The sequence below is a fragment of the Pantherophis guttatus genome, chromosome 1 (assembly GCF_059756535.1).
Source record: "Pantherophis guttatus breed Tessera chromosome 1, ASM5975653v1, whole genome shotgun sequence".
Lineage (NCBI taxonomy): Eukaryota > Metazoa > Chordata > Lepidosauria > Squamata > Colubridae > Pantherophis > Pantherophis guttatus.
In genome coordinates, this window is record NC_142063.1 from 28,788,636 (window position 1) to 28,813,791 (window position 25,156).

General features: G+C 42.1%; 2 protein-coding genes across 2 annotated transcripts in view; one reads left to right on the top strand and one right to left on the bottom strand.

Annotated features, from left to right (window-relative positions):
* The window catches only part of GPR137C (G protein-coupled receptor 137C), a 29,447-nt gene extending 18,069 nt beyond the window's left edge, over positions 1 to 11,378 (bottom strand). The window contains exons 1-3 of the mRNA XM_034433293.3: positions 10,663 to 11,378; positions 1,257 to 1,300; positions 76 to 304 (exon numbers count right to left, since the gene is read on the bottom strand). Coding sequence (XP_034289184.3) covers positions 76 to 304; positions 1,257 to 1,300; positions 10,663 to 11,025 — 636 coding nt within the window. The 5' untranslated portion in view covers positions 11,026 to 11,378. The remainder of the gene's footprint in view (positions 1 to 75; positions 305 to 1,256; positions 1,301 to 10,662) is intronic.
* TXNDC16 (thioredoxin domain containing 16) overlaps positions 10,516 to 25,156 on the top strand; it is a 53,274-nt gene continuing 38,633 nt past the window's right edge. The window contains exons 1-6 of the mRNA XM_034433385.3: positions 10,516 to 10,899; positions 12,448 to 12,658; positions 17,821 to 18,036; positions 20,283 to 20,365; positions 22,233 to 22,306; positions 24,031 to 24,105. Of these exons, the coding sequence (XP_034289276.2) occupies positions 17,865 to 18,036; positions 20,283 to 20,365; positions 22,233 to 22,306; positions 24,031 to 24,105 (404 nt within the window). The 5' untranslated portion in view covers positions 10,516 to 10,899; positions 12,448 to 12,658; positions 17,821 to 17,864. The remainder of the gene's footprint in view (positions 10,900 to 12,447; positions 12,659 to 17,820; positions 18,037 to 20,282; positions 20,366 to 22,232; positions 22,307 to 24,030; positions 24,106 to 25,156) is intronic.

Genomic DNA, 25,156 nt, shown 5'->3' on the forward strand with positions numbered 1-25,156 from the left:
GTGTCTGAAATACGGATCATCTCCTTACTCAGAACCTGACAGGTTGTAATAGAGAAGTATGTGTTGCTTCTTTACCTTGGACTCGAGGTAAACATTGGCTGAAGACACTTTGGAAAGTTTGCACATGCAGCAAGCTAACAAGATGGCCGAAAGAATGAAGAGACTATCATTGATCAAGGCCCGGGCAAAAACCGTCCACCTTAGCTGATCCTCTGGAACATTATCTTGTGCCAATAATGCACATGTCAGGTTCACAAAGATGAAGAGGAGGCTGATAAATACAGACCCCATGTACAAGAAAGTCCTGGAAAGGAAAGAAAAAAGACAGTTGATGTCCAGCACAGCTTTCTATCTGATCCGCTCTCCTAATCTTTGCTTTCTTCTTTTGGATTAATGATCATATCTGAATAATGCTGTCTTTATACAAATAGTATAGGGGACGCAGTGGCTAAGACGCTGAACTTGTTGATCGAAAGGTCAGCAGTTCAGCGGTTTTAATCTCTAGTGCCGCATAATGGGGTGAGCTCCCGTTACTTCTCCCAGCTTCTGCCAACCTAGCAGTTCAAAACGACATAAAAAATGCAAGTAGAAAAATAGGGACCAGCTTTGGTGGGAAGGTAACAGCGTTCCGTGCACCTTTGGCATTTAATCATGCCGGCCACATGACCATGGAGACGTCTTCGGACAGTGTTGGCTCTTTGGCTTTGAAACAGAGATGAGCACCGCCCCCTAGAGGTGGGAACAACTAGCACATATGTGCGAGGGGAACCTTTACCTTATGCAAAGAGTAAACATGTTCGAGATACATTTATATGGTGTAAGACACATCTCTTCCCATTCCTAATGTATACCCATAACAATCTGCAGGTGGACACCATCTGCTTAATCTGCTCCATAGCCCAGTCCTGCTATTAGAAGTAAACCCACAGCGTATTTGCTCAGAAAGCCGTGTTCTTTGTCAAAGTGATATAATCAGATTTTTTAAAAAATCCTATTTTATACAAGTAACTTTTGAGCTACTGTATAATGTTATAAAGCAGTTAGGATTACTAGGTTCCATGGAAAAGTTATACTTTGCTATGCATTAATTTGAACCATCAAACATCAACATTTGGCTTGGTGCAAGAATGCAAATTAAAAGACAGATGGTGATGCAGTTTCTGCTCCAGCACGCTGGGCTCTTCAATTCACTAAGGGCATCTTGAAAATATGTTGATTAATCGGCCACAATATCTACACGTTAAGGTGAAACTTACTTGTATTTGTTGAACTCAGCTGCGCACTTGACTTTGAAAATAACCTTTAAAAAAAGAAAATGCTTTATTTAAGAAAAAAAAAATATTGCACAGGTTCAAGAGTCACAGTGGACCAAAAACATTTTAATAATATGCAAGCACAAATACAGATTTTTTTCTATTGGAAGCATAAAAAGGAGGGTGAATGGAAAAGATGCCATGGTTTGCAGCCAATTAGCTATTAGTGGGAATTCAGAACTCAGAGCTCTCCCTAATGTTTGACCTTGTTACGGTTCATTTATTTATCTATCCAGAACATTCTTATACTATTATCTAAATGATGTTTCTATGACAGTTTTCAAAAATGTCAAAATGCATAAATAAATGGAACATTTATTTATTCAACTTAGAAGGCTGTCCAATTCTCAGCAGAGTATAATATGAAAAGCATATTAAGAACAAATAGCCAGAAATGATAATGGTAGAGAAGAACCAAAATATCTCTGCAGAGACAAGACATCATTCAAATCAAACAGGACAGGTTTTAAATATTTTTTTAAAAATAAGGCACAATGTAAAATATTGACATGTGTGCACACATACATTTATACATTATATGTAAACAGTACAATCGTATCAAGTTGAGTGACCTACACAGAATCAAGTAGAGTTAGCTCTAAGTACACATGAATAGGTTTGAGTAATAGTGCTGTTCTATTGCTGTCTATACTGTCATAAACTCCAATATAAAAGCACAGCCTAAAAACATGGAGAATATATACGATTCTTTATTTGTTCCTAAAGTTTAAGGCCATATCTACAAGTCAGCCCTAGGAAAGTGGGATTCCATTCTGTGAACCATCTCCGAATCTAGATGTTACAACTGACTGTGACATACACTTGCAATTAACAGGAGTCAAAAACAAAAAAAATAAAAAAACACTCCTTTTACATTAGAATTCTTTAGAATCCTTTACAATAGAATGACCTGGAAGGGACCTTGGAGGTCTTCTAGTCCAGCCCCCTGCTCAAGCAGGAGAACCTATACCATTTTAGATAAGTGACTATCTAGACTCTTCTTAAAAACATCCAGTGATGGAGTGCCCATGACTTCTGAAGGCAAGCTGTTCCACAAGTTAATTGTCCTCACTGTTAGAAAGTTTCTCCTTAATTCCAGGTTGCTTCTCTCTTTTATTAGTTTCTAACCATTATTTCTTGTCCTGCCCTCCGGTGCTTTGAGGAATAATTTGACTCCCCCCCCTTCTTGGTATAATATAAATGTTACCTATTTATTAAATGTTCACCGAAAAAAACTGCTGACCAATTCATAATGAGCAGTTGCTAATTTCTAAATTAAGATCTTAAAATACTTTTTCCGTATGACTTTATTTCAAGCATTGCTTTCCGGTATATGCAACCTTTCAAAGGGATCAACATATGAAACAATATAAAGCATCCCAATTAAAACTACTGTAGATCAATAAGTAAAAATGTATTGCTTTGTATGCATCTGGCAGGTCTGCTCCATTAAGTCATCTGGAGCACTACATGATTTCAATGTGAACATTTGGGGTGAAAAATTGTAACTGAAATAGAATGGCTAGCTTTTATTTTATTATTCTCCATGTTGAGATTCTCAGAAGTCAAGACAATTTGAGAGAATTCCAGTTCTGCAGTTTTCCAGTTTTCATACAGGCAGTCTTTGATTCACGACTGGGCACTTAGATATGACAGCCCCAGAGGTGGGTTTCAGCAGGTTCTGACCAGTTCTGGAAAACCGGTAGTGGAAATTTTGAGTAGTTCGGAGAACCGGTAGTAAAAATTCTGACTGGCCCCGCCCCCATCTATTCTCTGCCTCCCAAGTCCCAGCTAATCAGGAGGAAATGGGGATTTTGCAGTAACTTTCCCCTGGATTGGGGAGGGAATGGAGATTTTACAGTATCCTTCCCCTGCCATGCCCACCAAGCCATGCCACGTTCAAGCCACACCCACAGAACCGGTAGTACAAATTTTTGAAACCCACCAATGGACACACCTGAAAAAGGGAACTTACAACCTGGATCTGAAGTTCTAATAGACATTTTACCTCCCCCCCACCATCTCATAACTACACTTCAGGCACTCGGCAACATGAATGCTTTATGTTCATTTGCAGCACCCCACAATCATGTGACCATGTTTTATGACGGTTTTGCTGCAAACTAGTAGTTCTGGTTTTGAGCAACACCATGCCATAGTGAACAATGGGTTTGCTTGACAACCACTACAAAAAAAGGTCGTAAAATTGGATCAGTCATGTGATTGATCCATTTTATGACCATTATGACTTATAACTGTAATAGCTAGGCTGCGTTACAGTTGTAACTTGAAGACTACCTGCAATATACGAGACCGCCTTCTGCCACCAATAGCCTCCCACCGGCCAGTACGCTCGCACAGAGTGGGCCTCCTCAGGGTGCCGTCCGCCAGACAATGTCGGCTGGCGACCCCCAGGGGGAGAGCCTTCTCTGTGACGGTGCCCACCCTCTGGAACAACCACTCCCCAGAGTTACGTACAATAACAGACCTCCGGATTTTTCGTCGGGCCCTGAAAACCTATTTATTTCAACTAGCTGGGCTGGCTTGAGTTAAATTTTAAATTGATTTTAAATTGGGTTGTTTTAATTTACGGCCAAAATATTTAATTATTTTAATACTGTTTTTAAATTTTGTATGCTCTGTTTTTTACTTTGGCTGTTCACCGCCCTGAGTCCTGTTTGGAAAAGGGCGGTATAGAAATGGAAACAAATAAATATTTTCTTAACTACCTGCATTCTAATTTTGGTGCAACGCTTCCCATATTTTGGAACTATTTCCAGAGGAGTCCTTTGGTAGAAGATAAATATCATGGTTTTCTACTGTAAAATAGATGATGATCCTCCCATGTCCTAATATATTCCTTGGCTCCATTCTATAAAATACAGAAGGGATTTGGCACTAGTGGCTCTGACCTCTGATTCTAAGTTTTAGCCTCAGGAGCCATTTTAGGAAAGCTGCTAGGCCAAGATCTGGCATAAGATGGAAAACAGGATGACCTCCAACCCCGATAAAAAACTAGCTAAGGTACTTCGGTGGGAAAAAATGGTTTAAAATCAGAATGCACAAATACACATAGATTTGAATACAGCTATCTATTTAATTGAGGAGTGTATAAAACCCTTACCAGATCGTGGTAAAATCGGTCTTTTGGAGCAGATAGGAAGACAATGCAAATTTTTATTTAATTGTGGCAAACACAATTGAGTAGAATGTATATACTGATAGACTGATTATGTGCTATCAAGTTGGAAGCAGCTCTTAGTAATCACATAGATTATCTTCATAATGATCTGCCCCTAAACCTGCTATTTTAGATCTTCCAATGGTGCACTCATTGCCACTTTAACTGGCTCCATCTGTCCTGCTGTTGGTTGTCTTCTAGATATACTTTTAAGAAGAAACATATAGAACTTAAACATATGCATACTTGCAAGAGGAAACTATGAACTTCCCAACATCTCCCTTAACTTTTCAATTACTGGAAAAGGAACTCAGCGGAATCTACTTACTGATGGGATCACATATCCTTTTCTCCATTGGGCATAGTTTGTTAAATAAAGAGAAGCAAATCTTTTTACTTGATAAAGATATAACACCCACCACACCCAGATAATAGTGGGGCTTCAATTTTATATGATTATATCTATATAACCCAAGTTGACAGGCTTCAAATCGCTTTTTACCACCCCACACTTTACTAAAGGGATGGTATTTAATTACCTATTGTACAGAAGATTCAATTAAAAAAAAAAGGTTCTGAAGATATTGCAGATACTGCTTTCTTGCTGTTGTGTTTACATTAAGGTTACTTCAAGTTAAACATCTGTGAGAATTAGGATTCCACTCTGGCTCTTTGTCAGACACAGCAGCAATCTGTAAATGTGTGGGCTGAGAGGAGGCAAGAAGGTAGCAGAGAAAGCAGATCTGCAAGCGGAATTTTAATTTGCAAGGAAATGCCACTTGGCCAACTTCAGTCTATCAGTTTGAAGTCTTCCTTCTTATCTTGGTTTTCTTGTTGACAGGTTCTACTTTCCATGAAAAGTTGGTAGTAGCACTCAAGCTGGTTCTCTGATTGACATTTCAAATTCAAGGACCACTGCAGGTTCAAAAAATGTCAAGTCTTATTTGGGAAGTTCTCAATTCATTCCACCCTCCACAGGGTGAGAGCAAGCTATTAAAACAGCCCCTACTTGATCAACTCTTCCACGTATAAGGTTCTACATCATATTTCTAACCTAATGAAGGCTCTCCATTTCAGATGGTTCCCTCAAGATGTGACTACTGTGCTTCCCCGAAAATACGACCTACTCAGAAAGTAACTCCCAGCTTGATTTTTACACCCGCGCCCAATATAAGCCCTATCCCCCAAAATAAGCCCTAATTAAGACCCCTGCCCACTCCAGTGTGCATGGGTAAACATTAAGCTAGAGTGAGGATGGGGTGGTGGAGCTGCCCTACTACTTACCTTTGGACAGTTGCAGCCAGGCCTTGCACATCTCAGCCCATTTCTTTTGCTGCAGCCAGCAAGGCTTTCCTAAAGACCTCTGTAGCTGATAACAAAGCTCCAGAGAGGTGTGTGAGGCCTGGCTGCAACTGTCCAAACCCAAAGAAGTTCCTGAAGGCCTCTGACAGCAAAAGGAAGGCCAGGGATGATGTGTGCAAATGAGGCGAGTCAGTGGACGACATCCCCCCTGAAAATAAGACCTGGTACCTTTTTTGGTGGCAAAAAAATATAAGACAGGGAAACACGGTAGTAGTGAGTTGAGCACGAGTGGGAACTGACATCCACCCCATCTATCTACTGTTCTAATTGCAAAAAGAGATATACTGAGTGACTGAAAACCTGCACAAAATTCTCAATGTTCACATGTACCAGGGTGTAGCTTGTATACAAATGAATTAAATCTAACCAGACTAAACTAACTTTCGAGGCCAAGCAGAAGGACTGCAAACACCGATACATTTTTGGTCAATATTGTTTCCTAAGAAAAAGGAATCTTCGCTTTGATCATTTGTACAAAAGAAAGGACCAATGCTGCCTCTATTATCAAGAAGGCATTCATTTTGTGGGTAATCCAGAGAGCGATTCCCAGTTCTATCTGGGAGAACAAAATATTGATTTGTGGGGGTCCACATTTCTCTGTGTTTGTTGAACTTAGTCCCAACAATACCTTCATTGGCCAGGCACTTTCATCTTTAAGGTTGTGGGCTAGAAAATGTTCCACTTCAGCAGTGGTGAAATCCAAATTTTTTTACTACTGGTTCTGTGGGCGTAGCTTGGTGGGTGTGGTGTGGCTTGGTGGGTGTGACAAAGGAAGGATACTGCAATATCTCCATTCCCACCCCACTCCAGAAGAAGGATACTGCAAAAGCCCTATTCCCTCCCTACTCCTGGGAGAAGGATATTGCAAAATCTCCCTTCCCACCCCATTCTGGGGCCAGCCAGAGGTGGTATTTGCTGGTTCTCTGAACTACTCAAAATTTCCACTACCGATTCCCGAAACTGCTCAAAATTTCTGTTACCTGTTCTCCAGAACCTGTCAGAACCTGCTGGATTTCACCCCTGCACTTCAGACACATTAGGTAGTTTCCAAGTTGTATGAGGCTCGATTGCCCATGTTCCCAATATTCCCATACAAATATTTTTTTCTACACATCAGAAAATTTAGTTTCTTTGAATATTCAAACCTTACCTAATGAGCTAATTTTGCCCCCCTACACAGAAGAAATAACATAGCCCACATACTTATACAGACTCTAGATACTGAATAAAGTATTTTGAATCATACTTCTCTACACAGCAATGTTTTTTTTTAATTCAAAATATTTGAAACTTCACATCTCTGCTGGAATATATAGAAAACTTTCCACCTCTTTTCCCCATTTATATTAGGACTCTCCCTTACTCTGTTATAGGGCTTGTACGTTGTCATTGGGGCTGCCTGGCTAAAGAAAGTAAATGAAAACAAGACGTCATAGCTTAGCATGATGTGTGAACCCAACCTTTTCTAAAACACTCCTTTCCTTTGTATTTAAAAACATTTCCTGCCGTACACACACAAGATCATATACAGTATTTTATATCTCAGAGAAGTACAATACATAGCACATATATTTTAGAAAAGGTGGCACAAGAGAGAGAGAAGGGTTCTGAACTCAGCAAAGCTTTCTGCACCACACTTTCTTCCCATCTGTGATATTCTATTTAAATATGTATATTTAGTTCAACTGGTAACTTTTATTTAATTCTCCAGCAAAGGCACTGCCTTTTCTACCCGAGACATTTTGGAGCTTGGTATCTCTAATCTGTAAAATTAATATTTTTAAACTCCTGCATCATCATGCCCAGTTCCCAACTACACTTTATTTGCACGAAAGACATTTACTAGAGATAAAGTTGTTCATTTTGTGTACATGTAATTTGGATGGAATGGTAGCATTTGCTTGAATTGGGGGCCAAATGTAAATGGTTCAGAGGGCACTGAAATAAGCTGTCTCGATTCTGTTGAACTTGATTTGCGGCCAACCAGGTTGGCTGTGGATTAATCTCACCCAATCTTCCATATCCTGCAAATTGCAATGTTATTGGCTATGTGCCATTAGGTATTTCCCTTAATACCCTGTTTCCCCCAAAATAAGACATCCCCTGATAATAAGCCCAATCGGGCTTTTGAGCGATAAGGCAATAAGGCCAAGCGCTTATTTCAGGGTGCAAAAAAATGTAAGACAGGGTCTTATTTTCGGGGAAACACGGTATGTTTTAGAATTTGTGGTTAGAATTTTCAGTCAGTAATAATTCAAGAGCGAATTTACTTTTATAGGCAAAAATATATGCTCAAGGAGACAGTATAAAGTCCACAATGACAAATTTTGCTCAAGGATTTGATCTTAGTCCCTACTCTTCTGGAATACAGAAGATCTTGCAAATTGGAATCATTTTCTTCAGCATTGGCAAAATTAAGAACGTTTATTTATTCAACTTAGATGCTGCCTATCTCATCTGGAAGCGACGTCATTCATTTATCCTAAATTATTGCTCAGCTTCTATTTCACTGATTTAGTCAGCTCCTATTCTACCTAACATTCTTGGGATTCATATTACATTGGGATTTATCAAACATTATCATGGATTGTTACTATCTCTTCATAATACCTGCTCACACTCTTAAACCTTAACAAGCTGGATACAGTCCCTAGCTGAAGTGTAGTCATTCCCCAGCCTTCTCCAATTGGGGTCTCCTGCATAACAGATGAATCACAAATCCCATCATTCTTTGCTAGTACAAAAGACAAAGCTTGTTCTGAATTCTAAAAGATCAATTAACTTAGACAAACTTGACTTGTTCCAAGTTCTCCTATTTCTTAATAGGGAACAAATAGCTTAAGGTTTCAATTTTTTTTCTCTAAAAGAAAATGACATGAGTTGCCTCCCTTGAAGAAAAGAGAACAAACTGTATTGCATTATTAGTTGTTTTTTTAAGCAATCAACCAACACCACAGATCTGACTCCATATCGGTTACACTACTCAAATATTTTGTCTGTTTCATTGCAATGGGTTATTTTAAAAATGGGCCAATACAGTGGAGGTGCTCCAGATTTCAGAAGCTATTTGCCTCCTTGAGTTCCTTTCACACAGGTATCACCTTAAGAGTTAGGGTAGGTGGCCCCTTTCCCTTTTTGTGACTTTTGGAACTGCTGTTTATCATGCTCGCTGAATACTGACTGCAGGGTTCACAGTTTTCCCGTGTTTGTTAGTGCAAAACAGCACCAAGCCTTCAAATTCCCAGTTTAAAAACAACAAACCTTCTCAATTCCAATTCCACCCACACGTGAGATGTCAGCCAGTTTGAGCTCCCTGTCCTCCCAAAAATGTTAAGGCTTGCTCACAAAACAAACATTTTTATTTTCATGGCAAGAACAGCAGCTCTCTTGTGCTCATCATGTGAACACCCCAGAGTTTCTCAGAAAATGAAGTCATTGTCGAGACCGCCTCCTAAGTGACAATACAGTTTTGCAGTTGCGAGGGAAAGGATGGTCTGCAGGTTTGTCCGAGAAGTAACAATTTCCCCATAATAACTGGAGGAAGTGGAACATAAAGATGATACATGCCATTGGTAGAAAAAGTTTACTTAGATCGCTCACCAGGCATGCATAATTGAAACCAAACAAGCTGTAATTTCAGGTACTTTGCTTGGAAGTAAGCCATCCACCTTATAAGGGAAGATGCAGCTAAGAGAGTAGATTGTATTATGGCACAAAGGCTATTATCTTTCTCAAGTCTCAAAAAAAAAATCTTTGTTCTTTAGGCATAAGATTGCAATGTAGGACCCTAAAAGGCCATCCAAACCTTGCTGCAGCTATTGGCTATTGGCTTTGTTTCAATAGATGAGGAGTTCACAGGAAGCTGAAAAGCAAAGATGACACTAAGGATTTGAAAACAGCTGATCAGCAAGCCTAAAGAGGAGTGTTGGTGGGAGGCTTGGAAATGAAACATAAAGATGGTATCAACATTTCAGATGTGACCTAGTCAGATAAAAAAAAACAATGCCAAAACTACCATGCTGCAAGATGCTGTCTTCTGCAGCAAAAAAAAAAAAAAAAAAAGGAAAAGAGGGGTTGGGGAGAAAGAGCCAAGTCTTTTTTTTTTTTAAATAGTATTTTAAGAAAGGCAGCAACAATAGGAGGTGGAGAAGAAAGCCCAAAGCAATGACGTAATGGCTGTCAGCCGTCCCTATCCCAGCTGAGCAACCTAGGCTGTTGCTTATTATTCGCGTTGGCTTCACTCTTAAAAGAAATACCGATCTACGCTTTCCAAAGAAGTCGCCGCATTAACTGTGCTGCATCCTTCCAGAACCAAGAAGGATTTTTATTTTATTTTTTTTAAAAAAATTTGGGTGCACTTTAAGGGCAACATTTGTTACACCGCAAGGCTCCCGGTCCAAGATACTGTATGCCACCCACCCGGGGAGAGCTTTCTTTGCATCGGAGCGCGGTTTTGCTCGCCTGGTTACGCGCTCGACCGGGGGCTCCCCGAAGCTTGTTTGTTCGTTGAGAGGCAGTAGTAGGCGGAGGAGGAGGAGGAGGAGGAGGAGGGCAAGTAAACCACCGAAAGGCTTTTTTTTTTTTTTTGCAGATGCACCAGAATGTGGTAAACATGAGACAAACGGCGGAGGGGGAAAAAAAAAAAAGCAACACGCAGGAGGAGGGGAGGCGTGCCCGGCTCGCCGCCTCTCCTTGTGCCCCCCTCTTGTTTACGGCAGGCAACCCCTTTGCAAACAGTTCAAGGGGGGGGGGGAGAAGAAAGAAGAAAAGCCGGCGCCGGCCAAGCCGAGCTGACCACTGACTTACCTCGGCGAAGTAGAGGTTGAGGAGGCAATTGGTGGCGAAGAGCAGGCAGACCGGGAAGCAGAAGAGCAACCAGTGTGGGAAAGGCTGGAGCCGGAGCTCCACGGCTCGCGTGGACGTCTGCAGGTAGAAAGAGAAGAGGACGGTGCGCAGCGCTGCCCACAGCAGGCAAAGGAAGAGGCACACGGTGCGGTAGCTGAGCCGCTTCTCCCGGTAGTAGAAGAGCAGCCAAAGCTGCAGGTAAGTGAAGAGGAAGAGGCCGGCGTAGAGGAGCGTGTACAGGACGCTCAGCCCCAACTCCAGAGCGGGGAAGGGGGGGGCAAGAGAAGCGGACCCGATGAGTCCCATCGCTCCCGGCCCCACCATAACCGGGGGGGGGGGGGGAGGGAAGGGGCGGGCGGAGCGAGTGTGCAAAAAAAAAGAAAAAAAAAGAGATTAAAGTGCAATTTCAGGGCCGCGGGGAGGAGAAGCGGAGGGGGGGGAGGGTTGGCGTCCCGCTTCGGTCTTGCAGGACGATTCAGAGAGCCATGCAAGTCGCCCGGAGAGGGGGGAAGAAGCCCCGCCGCCCTCCCTTTGTCCTCCGCTCGCTCGCCCGCCCGCCCGCCTCTCTGCAGCGCCGGCTCCCCTTTTGCCGAACCCAACTCTTCGCTCCTGAGAAACAATCAGCTGAGAGCCCAGAGGATTTGAGGCGTTCGCTCCGGGCCACGCGCCGCTTCCCATTGGTCAGCGCCCGGCTCCGCCCGCCGGGCGTCCAACCGCCGAGCCCGTTGGCTGCGCCTCCGAGTCATTCACCAGGGAAGGCTCCGCCTCTTTCTGTCTCTCCCTCTTCCAACCCCCCCCCACCGCCTTCCCCCCCCTTTTTTTTTTGCTCCGCCGAATTTTCCAATCAGTGGTGTTTTTTTTTTTATTAGATGGGTGCTGGGCCCGCCCGTGCGACGCGCTGCCTCCCGGCTTCCCCACCCCGCCAAATCCGGTTCGCTTCTTTTAATGCCCGCTCCTTTCGCTTTCGCTTCGCTTCGCATTTGGCTGCTTGGGTCGGTGGTGCGAGAGGCCTACGCCCTGAGTAAATGCTCGCCGGAGACGATTTTGTAATAATACTTAACTTGTTTTCCTAACGGCGTTCCCCGCTACTCCTTGGATGGGTGGGCTGAGGCGTTGTGGCTTGAGGCGCTTTTTGCAAATGCGGTTTTTCCCTTGGATTCCTTCGTCTCTGTCCGGCGCAGCGGGATTCCTGCGAACTGACCGCCTCCTTTCTTGAATGTACTTCTCACCCCTGTGCCCCGTCTCCGAAATGCATTCGTCTGAACGAGGCTCTCTCCCTCCTTGTTAGACGGCTGGGATTTTCCTTCATTGCATCTTTGCCCTTAAACTAGTGCGGCTCAGATTTGGAAAGATTGGAAGTTGACTTACCTAACATACATTTTCCACCGTTAACCCTTTTGCTCTTGCTTGCTTGATTGCCTGGTAAGGTCCCATAAAGTGGTTTTCGGCTCATAAAAACATCAGTATTTAAGCAATGTATTAACAGAGTTGGAAGGGACCTTAGAGGTCATCTAGTCCAACCCCCCAATCAAGCAGGAGACCCTACACAGTTTCTGACAAATGGCAGTCCAGTCTTTTCTTGGAAGTCTCAAGTGATGAAGCTCCCACAACTTCCGAAGGGAACTTCTGTTCCATTGGTTGATTGTTCTCACTGTCAGAAAGTTCCTCCTCATTTCTAGGTTGACAGTATTGACAGTCTTGTTTTAAAGTTACTGAATCACTGGACCGCTCATAATATCACTTCAGAACATCACAACCGTCTAGAAGAAAGTCGATGGGAGTCTGAAGTCTGGGTTGACAAGGCACATCACTGTCTGGATCCTGTGACAGCGGAAATGGAGTTCTCAATAACCACAATTGAATCTGGGGAATTTGGCGGTGGGGAAATTCCCCAGGAACATTGAAGTGGTGGCAAGCAGCTTGGACTGCGCTCCCGACGCACAGAGTGAAATGTCAGGTGAGTTACTTCTTTTGATGGTTGTTTTGTTGTGATAGCTCTGATCAGTAATATCTACTGATATAAGAGGATGTGTGTGTGTCAGAACAATCAAAGAAATTAGAACTTTTGATCATTAATTAGTCCTTGACTTATGACCATTGGTTTAGCATCTGTTCAAAGTTACAACAGTGCTGAAAAATGTGACTTAGGACGGGTCCTTGCACTTACATCATTGCAGCTCTGCAGTCGTGTGATGGTAATCTCAGTGATTGATTGATTGATTGATTTGTCAAATACGTATAAGATAACAGATATAAGTATAAACATGATTATGGAAACAAATAAATGGGGACATTAGGACAGGGACGGTAGACACCTTGGTGCGCTTATGCACGCCCCTTACAGACCTCCTAGGAATGGGGTGAAGTCAAAAGTTGACAGTCTAAGGTTAAAGTTTGGGGAGTTTGGGGAAGAGATCACAGAGTCAGGTAGTGCATTCCAGGCATTGACCACTCTGTTGCTGAAGTCATATTTTCTGCAATCGAGTTTGGAGTGGTTTACTTTGAGTTTGTATCTATTATGTGCTCGTGTATTATTGCAGTTGAAGATGAAGTAGTCATTGACAGGTAGGATGTTGTAGCAGATAATTTTGTGCACTATGCTTAGGTCAGCCCGAAGGCGGCATAGTTCTAAATTGTCTAATCCCAAAATTTCAAACCTGGTGACATAAGTATTCTATTGTGAGCAGAGGAGTGGAGTACTCTTCTCGTGAAATACCTCTGGACTCGCTCAATTGTGTTAATGTCCAATATACAGTGCGGGTTCCAGGCAGATGAGCTGGATTGGTCTAGCAAAGGTTTTGTATGTCCTAGCACAATATTACCGGAGAAGAAGCTTCGCAAAATTAGGTTAACAACTTATAATGCCTTTTTAGCAATGTTGTTGCAGTGAGCTCTGGCACTTAGATCATTTGAGATGAGTACCCCAAGTCCTTGACAGTATGAGGGTCGTCTACGATGTCGTATCCGCCCAGCTTGGAGACTGGCATCTATTTATGATAGTTGCAACATCCTGGAGTCATGTGATCGCCATTTGCGACTTTCCCACCAGCTTCCAACAAGCAAAGTCAATGGGGAAGCTGGCAGGGAAGGTTCCAAATCGGCATCCTGTGGTATCTTGCAAAATGACTGCGGCAAAAAAGGTTGTAAAATCGGGTGCAGTCATAGGTTGCCTCACTTATCACGCTGTTTAACAATGAATTATCTTACCCTCAATTGTGGTTGTAAGTCGAGGATTACTTGTAACATCGATCAAAGATAAAGATAAAAATGGCAAGTGCAACAGACTAGACGGACTGTAGCAAGGTGTCTCACCATGTCTCGCTCAAAGTTTTGGGTCAAGAGCCAGATCTTCATGGCTCCTCTAAACAACAGCAGAGTGCAGGCCATTCAGATCTTGGGGAAAACTTTATTCCAGAGGGAAGAGGCTGCTACAGAGACTATTATTATGGCCAAATTCATAAGCATGTGTACTAGGAGATAAGTGATGTGATGTTTGGGGGAGTGAATATAAATTAGATATTTTTCCTAATTGTCAAAATGCCTCAAAGGTTGTGAACATCTATGAGTTTTGCGGTTGAATGTCTTAAGTATCTTTAGGGACTACCTCAAGAGCATGTCAAGGACTCTTCACAAAATGATTGGCTCTCCATCTCTCTCCCTCCCTCCCTCCCTCCCTCTCTCTCTCTCTCTCTTTCTCTCTCTCTCTCACATACACACCTTAGCTCCCAGGATGCATGCTAATGCCATCCCAATTTATCCCCCCCACCCCCGACAGTTGGTCAAACTTCAAAGCATAACTCAGGGCTACAAAAATCCGCCATGCTTTGTGTGTTTTCTCACTTATTTACAATAAGAAATGAAAGAAAACATGTCTGTTAGTTTCTTTTCTGGCTTTTTACAGAAAATTAAGGTACTTCTACATAGCTATTAATTTGATACTCAAAGCATCCAAAATGAATATCGACTAACTCTTCAATGGTGAAGATTCCTCCTGAGTCAACAAGTTGTTCTTCAAGTAGCCCAAAGAGAATAACAGAATAACAGAGTTGAAAGGGACCTTGGAGGTCTTCTAGTCCAACTCCCTTTTCAAGCAGGAAACCCTATAACAGTGACAGCTAACCTTTTTGCGACAGCAAAAGCGGGGGTCACACGCACACGCGTGCCCACACCCATAATTCAATGCCCCCCCACGCATGTGCATGCAACACCCCCCCCCCACGGTCCCCCTGCTTTTGGCACACAATGGCAAAAATGTTACCGGTGGGCCTGGTAGGCCTGTTTTTCATCCTCCCCAGGCTCCAGAGGCTTTCTTGGAACCGGGGGAGGGCGAAAACGGCCTCCCCCACCCTCCCGGAGGTCCTCCCGGAGGCTGAAAATGGCTGTTTCCCAACTTCCGGAAGACCCGAAAATCAGCTGGCTGGCGCATGCATGCACACTGGAGCTGAGCTAGGGCAATGGTCGTGTGCCCACAGATACGGCTCCACATGCCACCATAGGTTTGCCATCACGGCCTTATAACATTTCAGACAAATGTAACTTTCAAATGCCCTACTCCCATTTTAGCCACATTTGTTTGTGAGGTAAGGGAGCAAGTGTAGGTGTGCATGCAAGCACCCTGAAGTCTGTGCAATGATTACTGTGTTAGTGCCAGCAACACAAATCATTGGTTTTGATCTGTGCCTTCTCTAGTTCAGAAGGAAATGGGTGGATGACATGGTGCCAATCAATTGCATGGCCCCCAGAGGCCTTGTAAAAGGGTATTTACAGCATGAGGAGTTCCATTTGAAAGGGAGCATGGTGTAGTGGTTAGAGTAGGCATTCCCAAACCCTTTTGTTTGTCAACCTCTCATGAAATTTCAGATTGTCCATTTACACCCCCCCCCCAAATATTTATTATTGGAAATAATTTAATACAGGTAGTCCTCAATTAAATGAGGTAATTGCAGCAATGTTCAGAGCAGTGGTGGGTTCCTCCCGGTTCGGCCCGGTTCCACCGAGCCGGTAGCAGTGACGATATGATGTCACCCAACCGGTTCTGCCCCACCCCCCCACCCCCGCCTTATTCTTACCTTTTATTTGGCCCCACCCCCAATCTATTGTGCCTCCTGAGTCCCAGCTGATGGCTAGAGGGAAAAAAACTGTTTAAACTCTTGCCGAAGGGCTTCAAAGGGCTGCCCTACAGCTGATCAGTGTTAAAAGAAAACAAATGAGTAGACCAGTGCCTGCAAAAATACATGAGTAGATCAGTGCCTGCAAAAATAAATGGGTAGATCGGTACAGCTCTGCAAGCAGTTAAAAGCCTGGTAGACCAGTACCTCTGCTAAATCTTAAATAATTGTCACATGACCATCAAGCCACGCCCACAAAATAAGCCACGCCCACAGAACTGGTAGTTAAAAAAAATAGAACCCACCCGTGGTTCAGAGAGACTCTACTTACAAAGGAGCATGGATGGGCGTGGAGTGTTACAAGTACACCAGGTAGTTAAAGAAGAAAAAAGGGCATTGAAAGAATATCTGAAGAACAGTGAAGAAGATGTACTGAAGCCAGTACAGCTTAAGGCTGACTGAACCCTACAAGACTAAATAAAGAACAGAAAAGAGATACGGCAAGAGAAGGTATTACATGGCCAGCCATACACACACAAACACATATACATAGGCAAAGCATGTAAGAACAATATCTGGCAATGGCTAAGAGCAGGAAAGTTGAAAAAAGGGACAGGGGGCTAATTCTAGCTGTAGAAGACCAAACCCTAAGAACAAATGCATACAAAGCCAGAATTGCGAAGACAGCAACATAAAACAAATTCCATCACTGTAAAGAAGCTGAGGTGGAGCACCTAGTTAGCTGCTGCATGTAGATTGTAAAGACTGGCTACAAACAACAGCATGACAAAGTAGCAACAATGGTGCACTGGAAGATCTGAGAAATACCATTTGTGTGCAAGCAAGAACTAGTGAGACCATAAAATAGACAAAGTAATAGAAAATGAAGAAGCTGAAGGAAATGAAAATGAAGAAGCTAAAGTGCTTTGGGACTTTAGAATTCCAACATAACGCTCAGACATAATAACAATTGTTGATAAGAACAATTCTGGATAATGGATGTTGCAATTCCTGGAGATAGCAGGATAGAAGAAAACTAGAGAAAATCACAAAATACATCGATCTGCAAATAGAAGTTGAACAAACTGTAGTAAAAAAAACGCAACAATAGTACCAACAGAAATAGGCGCCTTGGGTGCTATTCCAAAACATCTGGAGCACCACTTGAACACCATTGGCATTGAGCCATGGTGATGCAGTGGTCAGAATGCAGTACTGCAGGCCTAACTCACTGCTCACTCCAAGAGTTCAATCCTGAGAGGCTCAAGGTTGACTCACCCTTCCATCCTTCCGAGGTGGGTAAAATGAGGACCCAGATTGTTGGGGGCAATATGCTGACTCTGTAAACTGCTTAGAGAGGGCTGTAAAGCACTGTGAAGCGGTATATAAGTCTAAGTGCTATTGCTATTAACAAAGTTACCATCAGTCAATTGCAAAAGGCAGTGTTATTGGAAAGCGTATATCTTGTCAAGATACCGTTAATAGCATCAAAGAAAAGCATTTGCCTATCCCAAATCCTGAGATGGACTTGCTAGGTGGATAAAAATGCCAAATCCAGTCTAAATATCTGGTTGACTATGCAACCATCCACATTTTTTTTCTTTTTACGATCCCGTAATGCCTTGATTTGGGGTGGAGTTGGGGAAACTGAATGGAGTTGATTGTTTACTGGCCCTGAGCATTTACTGGGTGGATGCCTTTCCTGACGCCCACGTGGAGTTTGCAGCAATTTTTTTCTCTTTGCTCCCTGATAGAGAAACATCTGTTGTTGCCTAGGATTAACTCTCAGCCTTTGGACTGGGAGGCCAGCATTTTCACCTCTAAGCCACTGCTGCCCTCAGTGCAACCCACCACAATAATAACAACAATAATAATAATGGATAGTTCTATCCACTCTTGGGGATCGAAACTGACCACCTTGGGGAACTCTGGGTTAGAATGTTGAACTTAACATTTTATCTGTACTGTACATAGCAAGTTTGTATTTTATTTATTTTTCCTTTTTACCCAGTATAAGGTTGAATTCTCCTGAGACAACTTTGAGCAGCTGGAGACATGTCACCACCACAAATGACTCAACGGACTCACTTCTTTTTCCTGCTCACGTGGGTTTCTTGCATCTCACTGACAAGCAGTGTCGAAAACGTGATTCCAGAGTTAAGTCCCCAGGAATATTTTAGCGGCTTGCAAGCATCGAAAGCATCTTTGGTTTATTTTCAGAAGGATGGTGAGTATTTTCACCAGATTCCTTGAGAAAATTGATTAGGAAAGAAAGAAAACTTACACGGCTAGGTTTAGGAACCAAGTTGTAGCATGCATAAAATGTATATTCTGATGATTCCCTCCTAATGACAATGAGCCTTTCATTCTACATGGTGCTCGTCCTCGCCTCTCGTTCATGGAAATGTCTTTAGTCAGACATGACTCATAGCGGAAACCCCAATTCAAATAATCTTTCAAAAAGTCAAGTGGGGTGGGTGGTAAGGAAGATACCCACAGTGATCAGATTCCCTCAGGCATTAGTTCCTTCCACCTGTCTAATTTGATGAAGAATTCTGCAGAAAGTGAAAGGTTATATATGGTTTTGTGACATTTTGGTTGGTGTAATGATTTCTTACATAGCTGTGACTCAAGAATTTTTTTTTATGCGCCAAGAAAAGGTTTTGTTTTATTTATGTTTATGATCCTTTCTATAGCGGTTCTACTGGAATAGGCTGTGTCCTGTCCTTAGGAAGGTGACTTTGGCTGGCTGTTCAAACCCTGATTTGATTTAATATCTGAGGAAGAATGGTCACAACAAGGCCATCAATATTTATGGTCACCTTCTGGAGCCTTTGGTATTGACATTGGTACTGATATATTTATCTCATTTATTTTACATATAGGTGAACTTTGAATTCTGCTTAATTTTCTTGTTATGGCTTGCTTAATTTCCCCCTTGGCACATCAGTGTTTAATCTTCAGTATGCCATTTAGTAGTAGGTATAGGCCTCAGCCTCAAGAGATATTCCTCATCATATGAGCCACGGTGGCGCAGTGGTTAGAGTGCAGTATTGCAGGCTACTTCTCCTGACTGACTGCTGCCTGCAGTTTGGCAGTTCAAATCTCACAAGGCTCAAGGTTGACTCAGCCTTCCATCCTTCTGAGGTGGGTAAAATGAGGACCCAAAATTGTTGGGGGCAATATGCTGACTCTGTAAACCGCTTAGAGAGGGCTGTAAAGCACTGTAAAGCGGTATATAAGTCTAAGTGCTAAGTGCTATTGCTATAATAATACTGTGTGAGAGGACGTTCTGCAAGATTTCACTGGAAGGAATCCCACAATTTATGTGCCATTCCAGGGAAGGCTCTATCTTTCTGCCAGCCCTTCAGGCTAGACCAGTCTAAAAACCAATGCCATATAAGTCAGTACAGGTAATCTTTGTCTTACAACGGTTCATTTAGTGACATTCAAAGTTAAAACGTCACCTGAAAAAGTGACTTGAATGACCATAAGCGTAAGCATGAGCATCCCCATGTCGCATGACCAAAATTTGGACGTTTGGCAACTGATTCATATTTATGATGGGTGCCATGTCCTGAGGTTACATGTTCCCCTTTTGTGACATTTGTGTAACAAATGTCTCTCTTAGCAACAGAAATATTGGGCCCAATTGTAGTCGTAAGTCGAGAGCTACCTATACTACTATTAACATAAAAGTCTAGCGTTGAAATCATATAAATCTGAATGCATTTCTTCCTTCCTCCCCTTTATCTTCATGTGAATTAGGAAGGGGTTTGTTTGAAACATTTGCTTAAATTACTTTCTTGGCCTAGACTCAAACCCTTCTTATCTGATCATTGCCTTGATAGTAGCTCTTCCTTCTGTCCTTCAAGGCCGTTTTCTCTGCCCTTCAGGCTTTTCTATTTCTGTCATGGGGACAGAACAGAGATAAAAGGGGGGAAGCAGGTTAATAAAAATGACTTTAAATTAACATGAAGATTTCAAGTCAAGCCAACAATGCATTACTATTAATCTTCTCATCGTTCCTATCACCCATCTCCTCCCACTTATGACTGTATAACTGTAACTTTTTGCTTGTATCCTTACAATTTGTACTGATTGTTTCCTAGTATGATTTGCTTGCTTATTTGTACCCTATGACTATCATTAAGTGTTGTACCTTATGATTCTTGAAGAATGTATCTTTTCTTTTTATGTACACTGAGAGCATATGCACCAAAGACAAATTCCTTGTGTGTCCAATCACACTTGGCCAATAAAGAATTCTCTTCTCTTCTATTCTATTCTAATAGAAGCTTTCAATGTAGAGACAGTGATGTGTTTATTCCTGCTGTTAAATTCAATATATGCTTGGTATATATTTCTGTAAAAAAAATGAAGATGAAAATGAAACAATGTTTTAGAAATATTAAAAATATCACTGTGATTGTCATTATGATGCCAGTGAAGCTCTTGTTTTTTTTATTCCAGTTTCACCATCTAGTGAGGTGTTCTTGGAACAGTTGGAGAACTCCAAAGAAGCTCTCCAAGATTATGGGATCTTTATCTTAAAGGTAGAATTGTTTTCTGCTTTATAATTCTTAGGGAAGTATGACCTTTTTGGAATTTCAAGACAATTCAGCCAAATTCTACAACAATGTACAATAAATGACAAATTGCCCATCGGCTTTTGACTGCAGAGTGAAATAGTTCTCCATTGTTTTCAACAAAACATAATCCTACTGTGTCAAATTATTCTCCGTCTATCTAGTGTAATCTGTTTGACTGTTAAGTCCTGAGATAACTGTTTTTTCCATTACCGTTTTCTCTCTGTGCTGCCCAACTCAATAGAAAATTGGAAAAGAAATTAAGTAAAGCAATTGAGACTGTATGCCTCTGTCTGTTGGCACGGTAAATCTCTGAATACTGAACACAATGGAACCACATTTGGAGTGCAGGGAGAAAGAATGTGGTAAAAAATGGCCTGGATCAGTCTGGGGGCTATAAAGAAGGACATTCTTCCAGCTGTGGGAAAGGCTCAAAACATTGACAGCTTCTCTGTTCCACTCATGTGATCCAGAGCAAAATCATATGTAGCTTGTCCTGTGCCTCCCAGTATATACATATGCATGAATTTAGGGCCTGGAAGGGGTTGGAAAGAATTCTAGAAGTCCTGCTCTGTATGCTTTCCTTAGCTTGTAAATTGAAATTTCTAGGACTCAGTTCTATCACTGAACTAGCACTATATGAAGAGAGGGCACGTAGAAGGAGAACATCAAAGATCTGGGAATAACAAAGGAAGAGGGTGTTTTTTTCTGATTTAATATGGGTCCATGACAATTCATTAAAATCATGGTTTTATATAACATGTCTTTATTTACAATAATACGTGCTGCTATTTCTATATAATACTTCTATATTAATAGAAGCTTCTCTCCCAGAGCAAAAAACAGCTTTGGAAATAAGGATTTTTAACAAGTTTGTGATGCAGGGACATAAAACCCAACTCCGTATGCCTCAGTCTCAATCCTGATGTTTCCCCAAAAGCTGTTTTTTAAAAATAAGCAAATTCAGATACCTAAAATGTATACTTGATGCAACATTCAGTCTGTCTAATTCATTGATGTGGAAGATGAGAGGAAGGTTTTCATATAAGTGTTTCCAAATGAATTAAAGTAAGCCTCAGCAGGTGATTTGAGCTGATCTAGAAAGCTAAGAAAGCTAGGGGACAGGGGGCTCAGTGGCTAAGACGCTGAGCTTGTCGGTCAGAAAGGTCAGCAGTTTGGCGGTTCAAATCCCTAGCACCGCATAACGGAGTGAGCTCCCGTTACTTGTCCCAGCCTCTGCCAACCTAGCAGTTCGAAAGCATCTAAAAATGCAAGTAGAAAAATAGGGACCACCTTGGTGGGAAGGTAACAGCGTTCCGTGCGCCTTTGGCATTTATTCGTGCTGGCCACATGACCACAGAATTGTCATCAGACAGCACTGGCTCTTCGGCTTAGAAATGGAGATGAATACCGCCCCCTAGAGTCGGGAATGACTAGCACGTATGTGCAAGAGGAACCTTTACCTTTACCTAGAAAGTTAAGTAGGTTTGGGCTTGATTTAATTCTAGATGATATCAATCAATTCACTGAGCTGGTCAATTGAGCTGGTCGAAAATTTCATACCTTTGCAACATGACAGTTAATAACAATATCACTTAGACTTATACATCTCTTATTGTGCTTTGCAGCCCTCTCTAAACGGTTTACAGAGTCATCATCTTGCTCCCAACAATCTGGTTCCCCATTTTACTGATGGAAGGTTGAGTCAACCTTCGAGCCGGTCAGGATCAAACTCCTGACAGTGAGTTAGCCTGCAATAGTGCATTCTAACCACTGTGCCACCACGGCTCTTGCAATAATACCCCAGTAAAGATTTTAGTTTTTTTCCCCATAGATTAACTGCCAAAGAGGAGAAGCATCCAGCTACTGCAGAGGAGATAACTCCATGGGAAAAGTATACCTATTCAGGTAAACAGTTCCTCTCATTGCGAATAAATAAATTACAGTGGTTGAGCTTGCACGAGTGGTTTTTGAGTTAAAACAGGCATTGGACCAAAATTTCTGTTGCTTTGCAATGCAGTGGTAGAGTGGGATGTCACATGATTGCATCAATTAGTGACAACAATCCTGGCAATCTCCATTGCTGTGCTAATCCCAGGACAGTGCAGGTGTTAATCAAGGATCTTGCGTGACCACAATGTTGGTAAATGTGGGAGTCCCAGGCAAGGTGAGAACAGCAGGTGAGAATTATGGGTGGGCAGGTGCTGTAGAGCAGGGGTCTCCAACTTTGGCAACTGGAGTTGAAATCCACCAGGCTTAAAGTTGCCATGGTTGGAGACCCCTGCTGTAGACCATTGGCAAGTGCTGAGTTTGGTCTGCTTTGAAACAAAATGAATAAATTCTTTATCCATGCTTTGAACTGAAAATACATTCCTTTTTTTTTGCTGAAATACCCTATTTCATTAAATAAACCATTAGGTTGTGACAAAAACATGCCATTTTTTTCTCCCAACATTAGAATTCCAGTAGTGAATTTCAAAGCTATTCGGTTCTAATAAGAGAAGTATTGATTTTGTAACTAGACCACCAAACATCGAAGCTATCAGATGTGATGAGGATCACCAATTTAAGTAGTTTTATCAAGGAGTATATTAACTAAATAGCATGGCCCGGAGACTCTAGCAGCTTGTCCTATGTTTACATAATGATCTTGTCTTCTCTTAGGTTCTTTGTTTCCCATCTTGCAAGCTTCAGCCCTCAGACCCAAAGGTGCTTTTCCAAAAGGCAACTGGACTTCCTTGGTTTTTTCCTTGAAAACGTTTCGCTTCTCATCTGAGAAGCTTCTTCAGTTCTGGGGAACAGAAGGATTTATATTCTTTGCAGTCATCTGGTCATTAGTACTTTGAGAGTTGTTGAGGCCACCTGGGGATTTATCTATATCCTCAGATCACCCAAATCAGTGTGCAAATCAGTGTGGAACTTTCTTGGGACTACTGACTGAGCTGTAAACAGGAGATAGGTAGGATTGTATCCTTCCTCCTCTGTTGAGAGAGGGCTGTTCAGTCTTAACATAGATGGTCTCTTTGACCTCTCTTTCAGACCAGGGGTCCTCTCTGTCCAGAATGTGAACTTCTGAAAAAGCACCTTTGGGGCAACCATGACCTGGATGATTGAGAATTAGCCTTCAGACATATGGATCTATAGCAGGTCAGATCAACTTTTCTCAACCATTTGAGAAAAGGGCTGGTTCTGAGGGTTCTTGAAAGATCAAGGGGTCACCTCTTAGTCTGGACAACTTTTGATACAACTGCTCCAGGTAACAGAAACACATGTTGAGATGGCATTGAGCAGCTTTGCTTCCATTCTGCATGTTATTGGGCATATTGAAGGCTCAGTGGCACCCCTAGTGAAAACTAAAGAAGTCTGACTCCCACCATCCCCAAGATGTAGCATGTGATAGACCAGAGGTCTTTAAACTTGGCAGCTTTAAGACTTGTGGACTTCAACTCCCAGAATTCTCCAGCCAGCATAGCTGAATTCTCCAGCCAGCATAGCATAGCTGGCTGGAGAATTCTGGGAGTTGAAGTCCACAAGTCTTAAAGCTGCCAAGTTTGAAGACCTCTGTGATAGACAGTGTTCACTGTTCTTGCAGAAGCTGCCAGCTGGCTTTAAGCATTTATCTTATTTTCCAGGGACCGTGTGTTGGTTCGTGAACTTGCCATAGATGCCTTGTTCAGCTTGGATGCCATTGTGGCAAATGTACTTTTGTAAGTTCTCTGTCCTTTATTTACTCAATATACATCCTGCCTGCAAATAACAATAGTTGGGGCTGCCAGAAGAGCAAGAGTATCTCCCTCGACACCTGACATAGTAAAAAGAGAAATAGAAGATGAGAAGGAGAAGGAAAAGTCATTCTACCTTTATTCAAGGCAGCAAACAAAGCTAAATACAAATGCAATTAAAAAAATATTAAAACAAATTAACAGTTAAAATTCTCCTCTTTGGGGTATTTCCTGATGTTATTTTTTTTTTCCTAATGAGCTGCTTTTCATTTTTTGTGGAAAGCAGATAGTTGGTCTCAGCTGGTTCATGAGACATGACCAGAGAGACCTCTAGAAGACAGCAGGGTTTTAGGAATGAAGCAGAAAAATGACAGAGCAAGGAGTCTTTGGCAGGAGCTTACAGTGAAGATCTGACCTCGTGGTTCTTAAATAGGCTTGGATTTATTTCATTGAAATTTATTTATTTATATATTCAATTTATATGCCGCCCTTCTCCGGAGATTCAGGGCGGCTTACAATGCATTTAAAAAAAACAAAAAACACCATTATAAATGTTTGCAATGACATGTGACAATCCTTCCAAGCTGAGTTCTATATCGTTCTTTATTACCCTTTCTTTGGGTACCACCCTGTGGTGATGTACAAGCCAAATTCCTGCCCAGTAATCACAATGGCCTGGGTTCAGGATCCATTGGAGTGTTGGGTTATACCAGGGGTGGGCAAATGTGGCCCTTTTACAACCTGTGACCTTCAACTCCCAGAATTCCTGAGACAGCCAAGCTGGATTATACCACTAGGTTTTTTTTTAACATTCTATGTAAAAATGAATCACTTAATAGGGACTGGAATACTGCCTTACTAACAAAGTAAAGACAGCCAGTGCAGTGGTTAAGACTCCAAAATTGGGAGACCAAGAATTTTAGTCCATTCACCATGAATGGATGACCTTGGGCCAGTCCTTCCCTCTCAGCTCTAGGAAGGAGGCAATGGCAAACCACTTCTGAAATCTTCTCAAGAAAACTGCAAGGACTTTTCC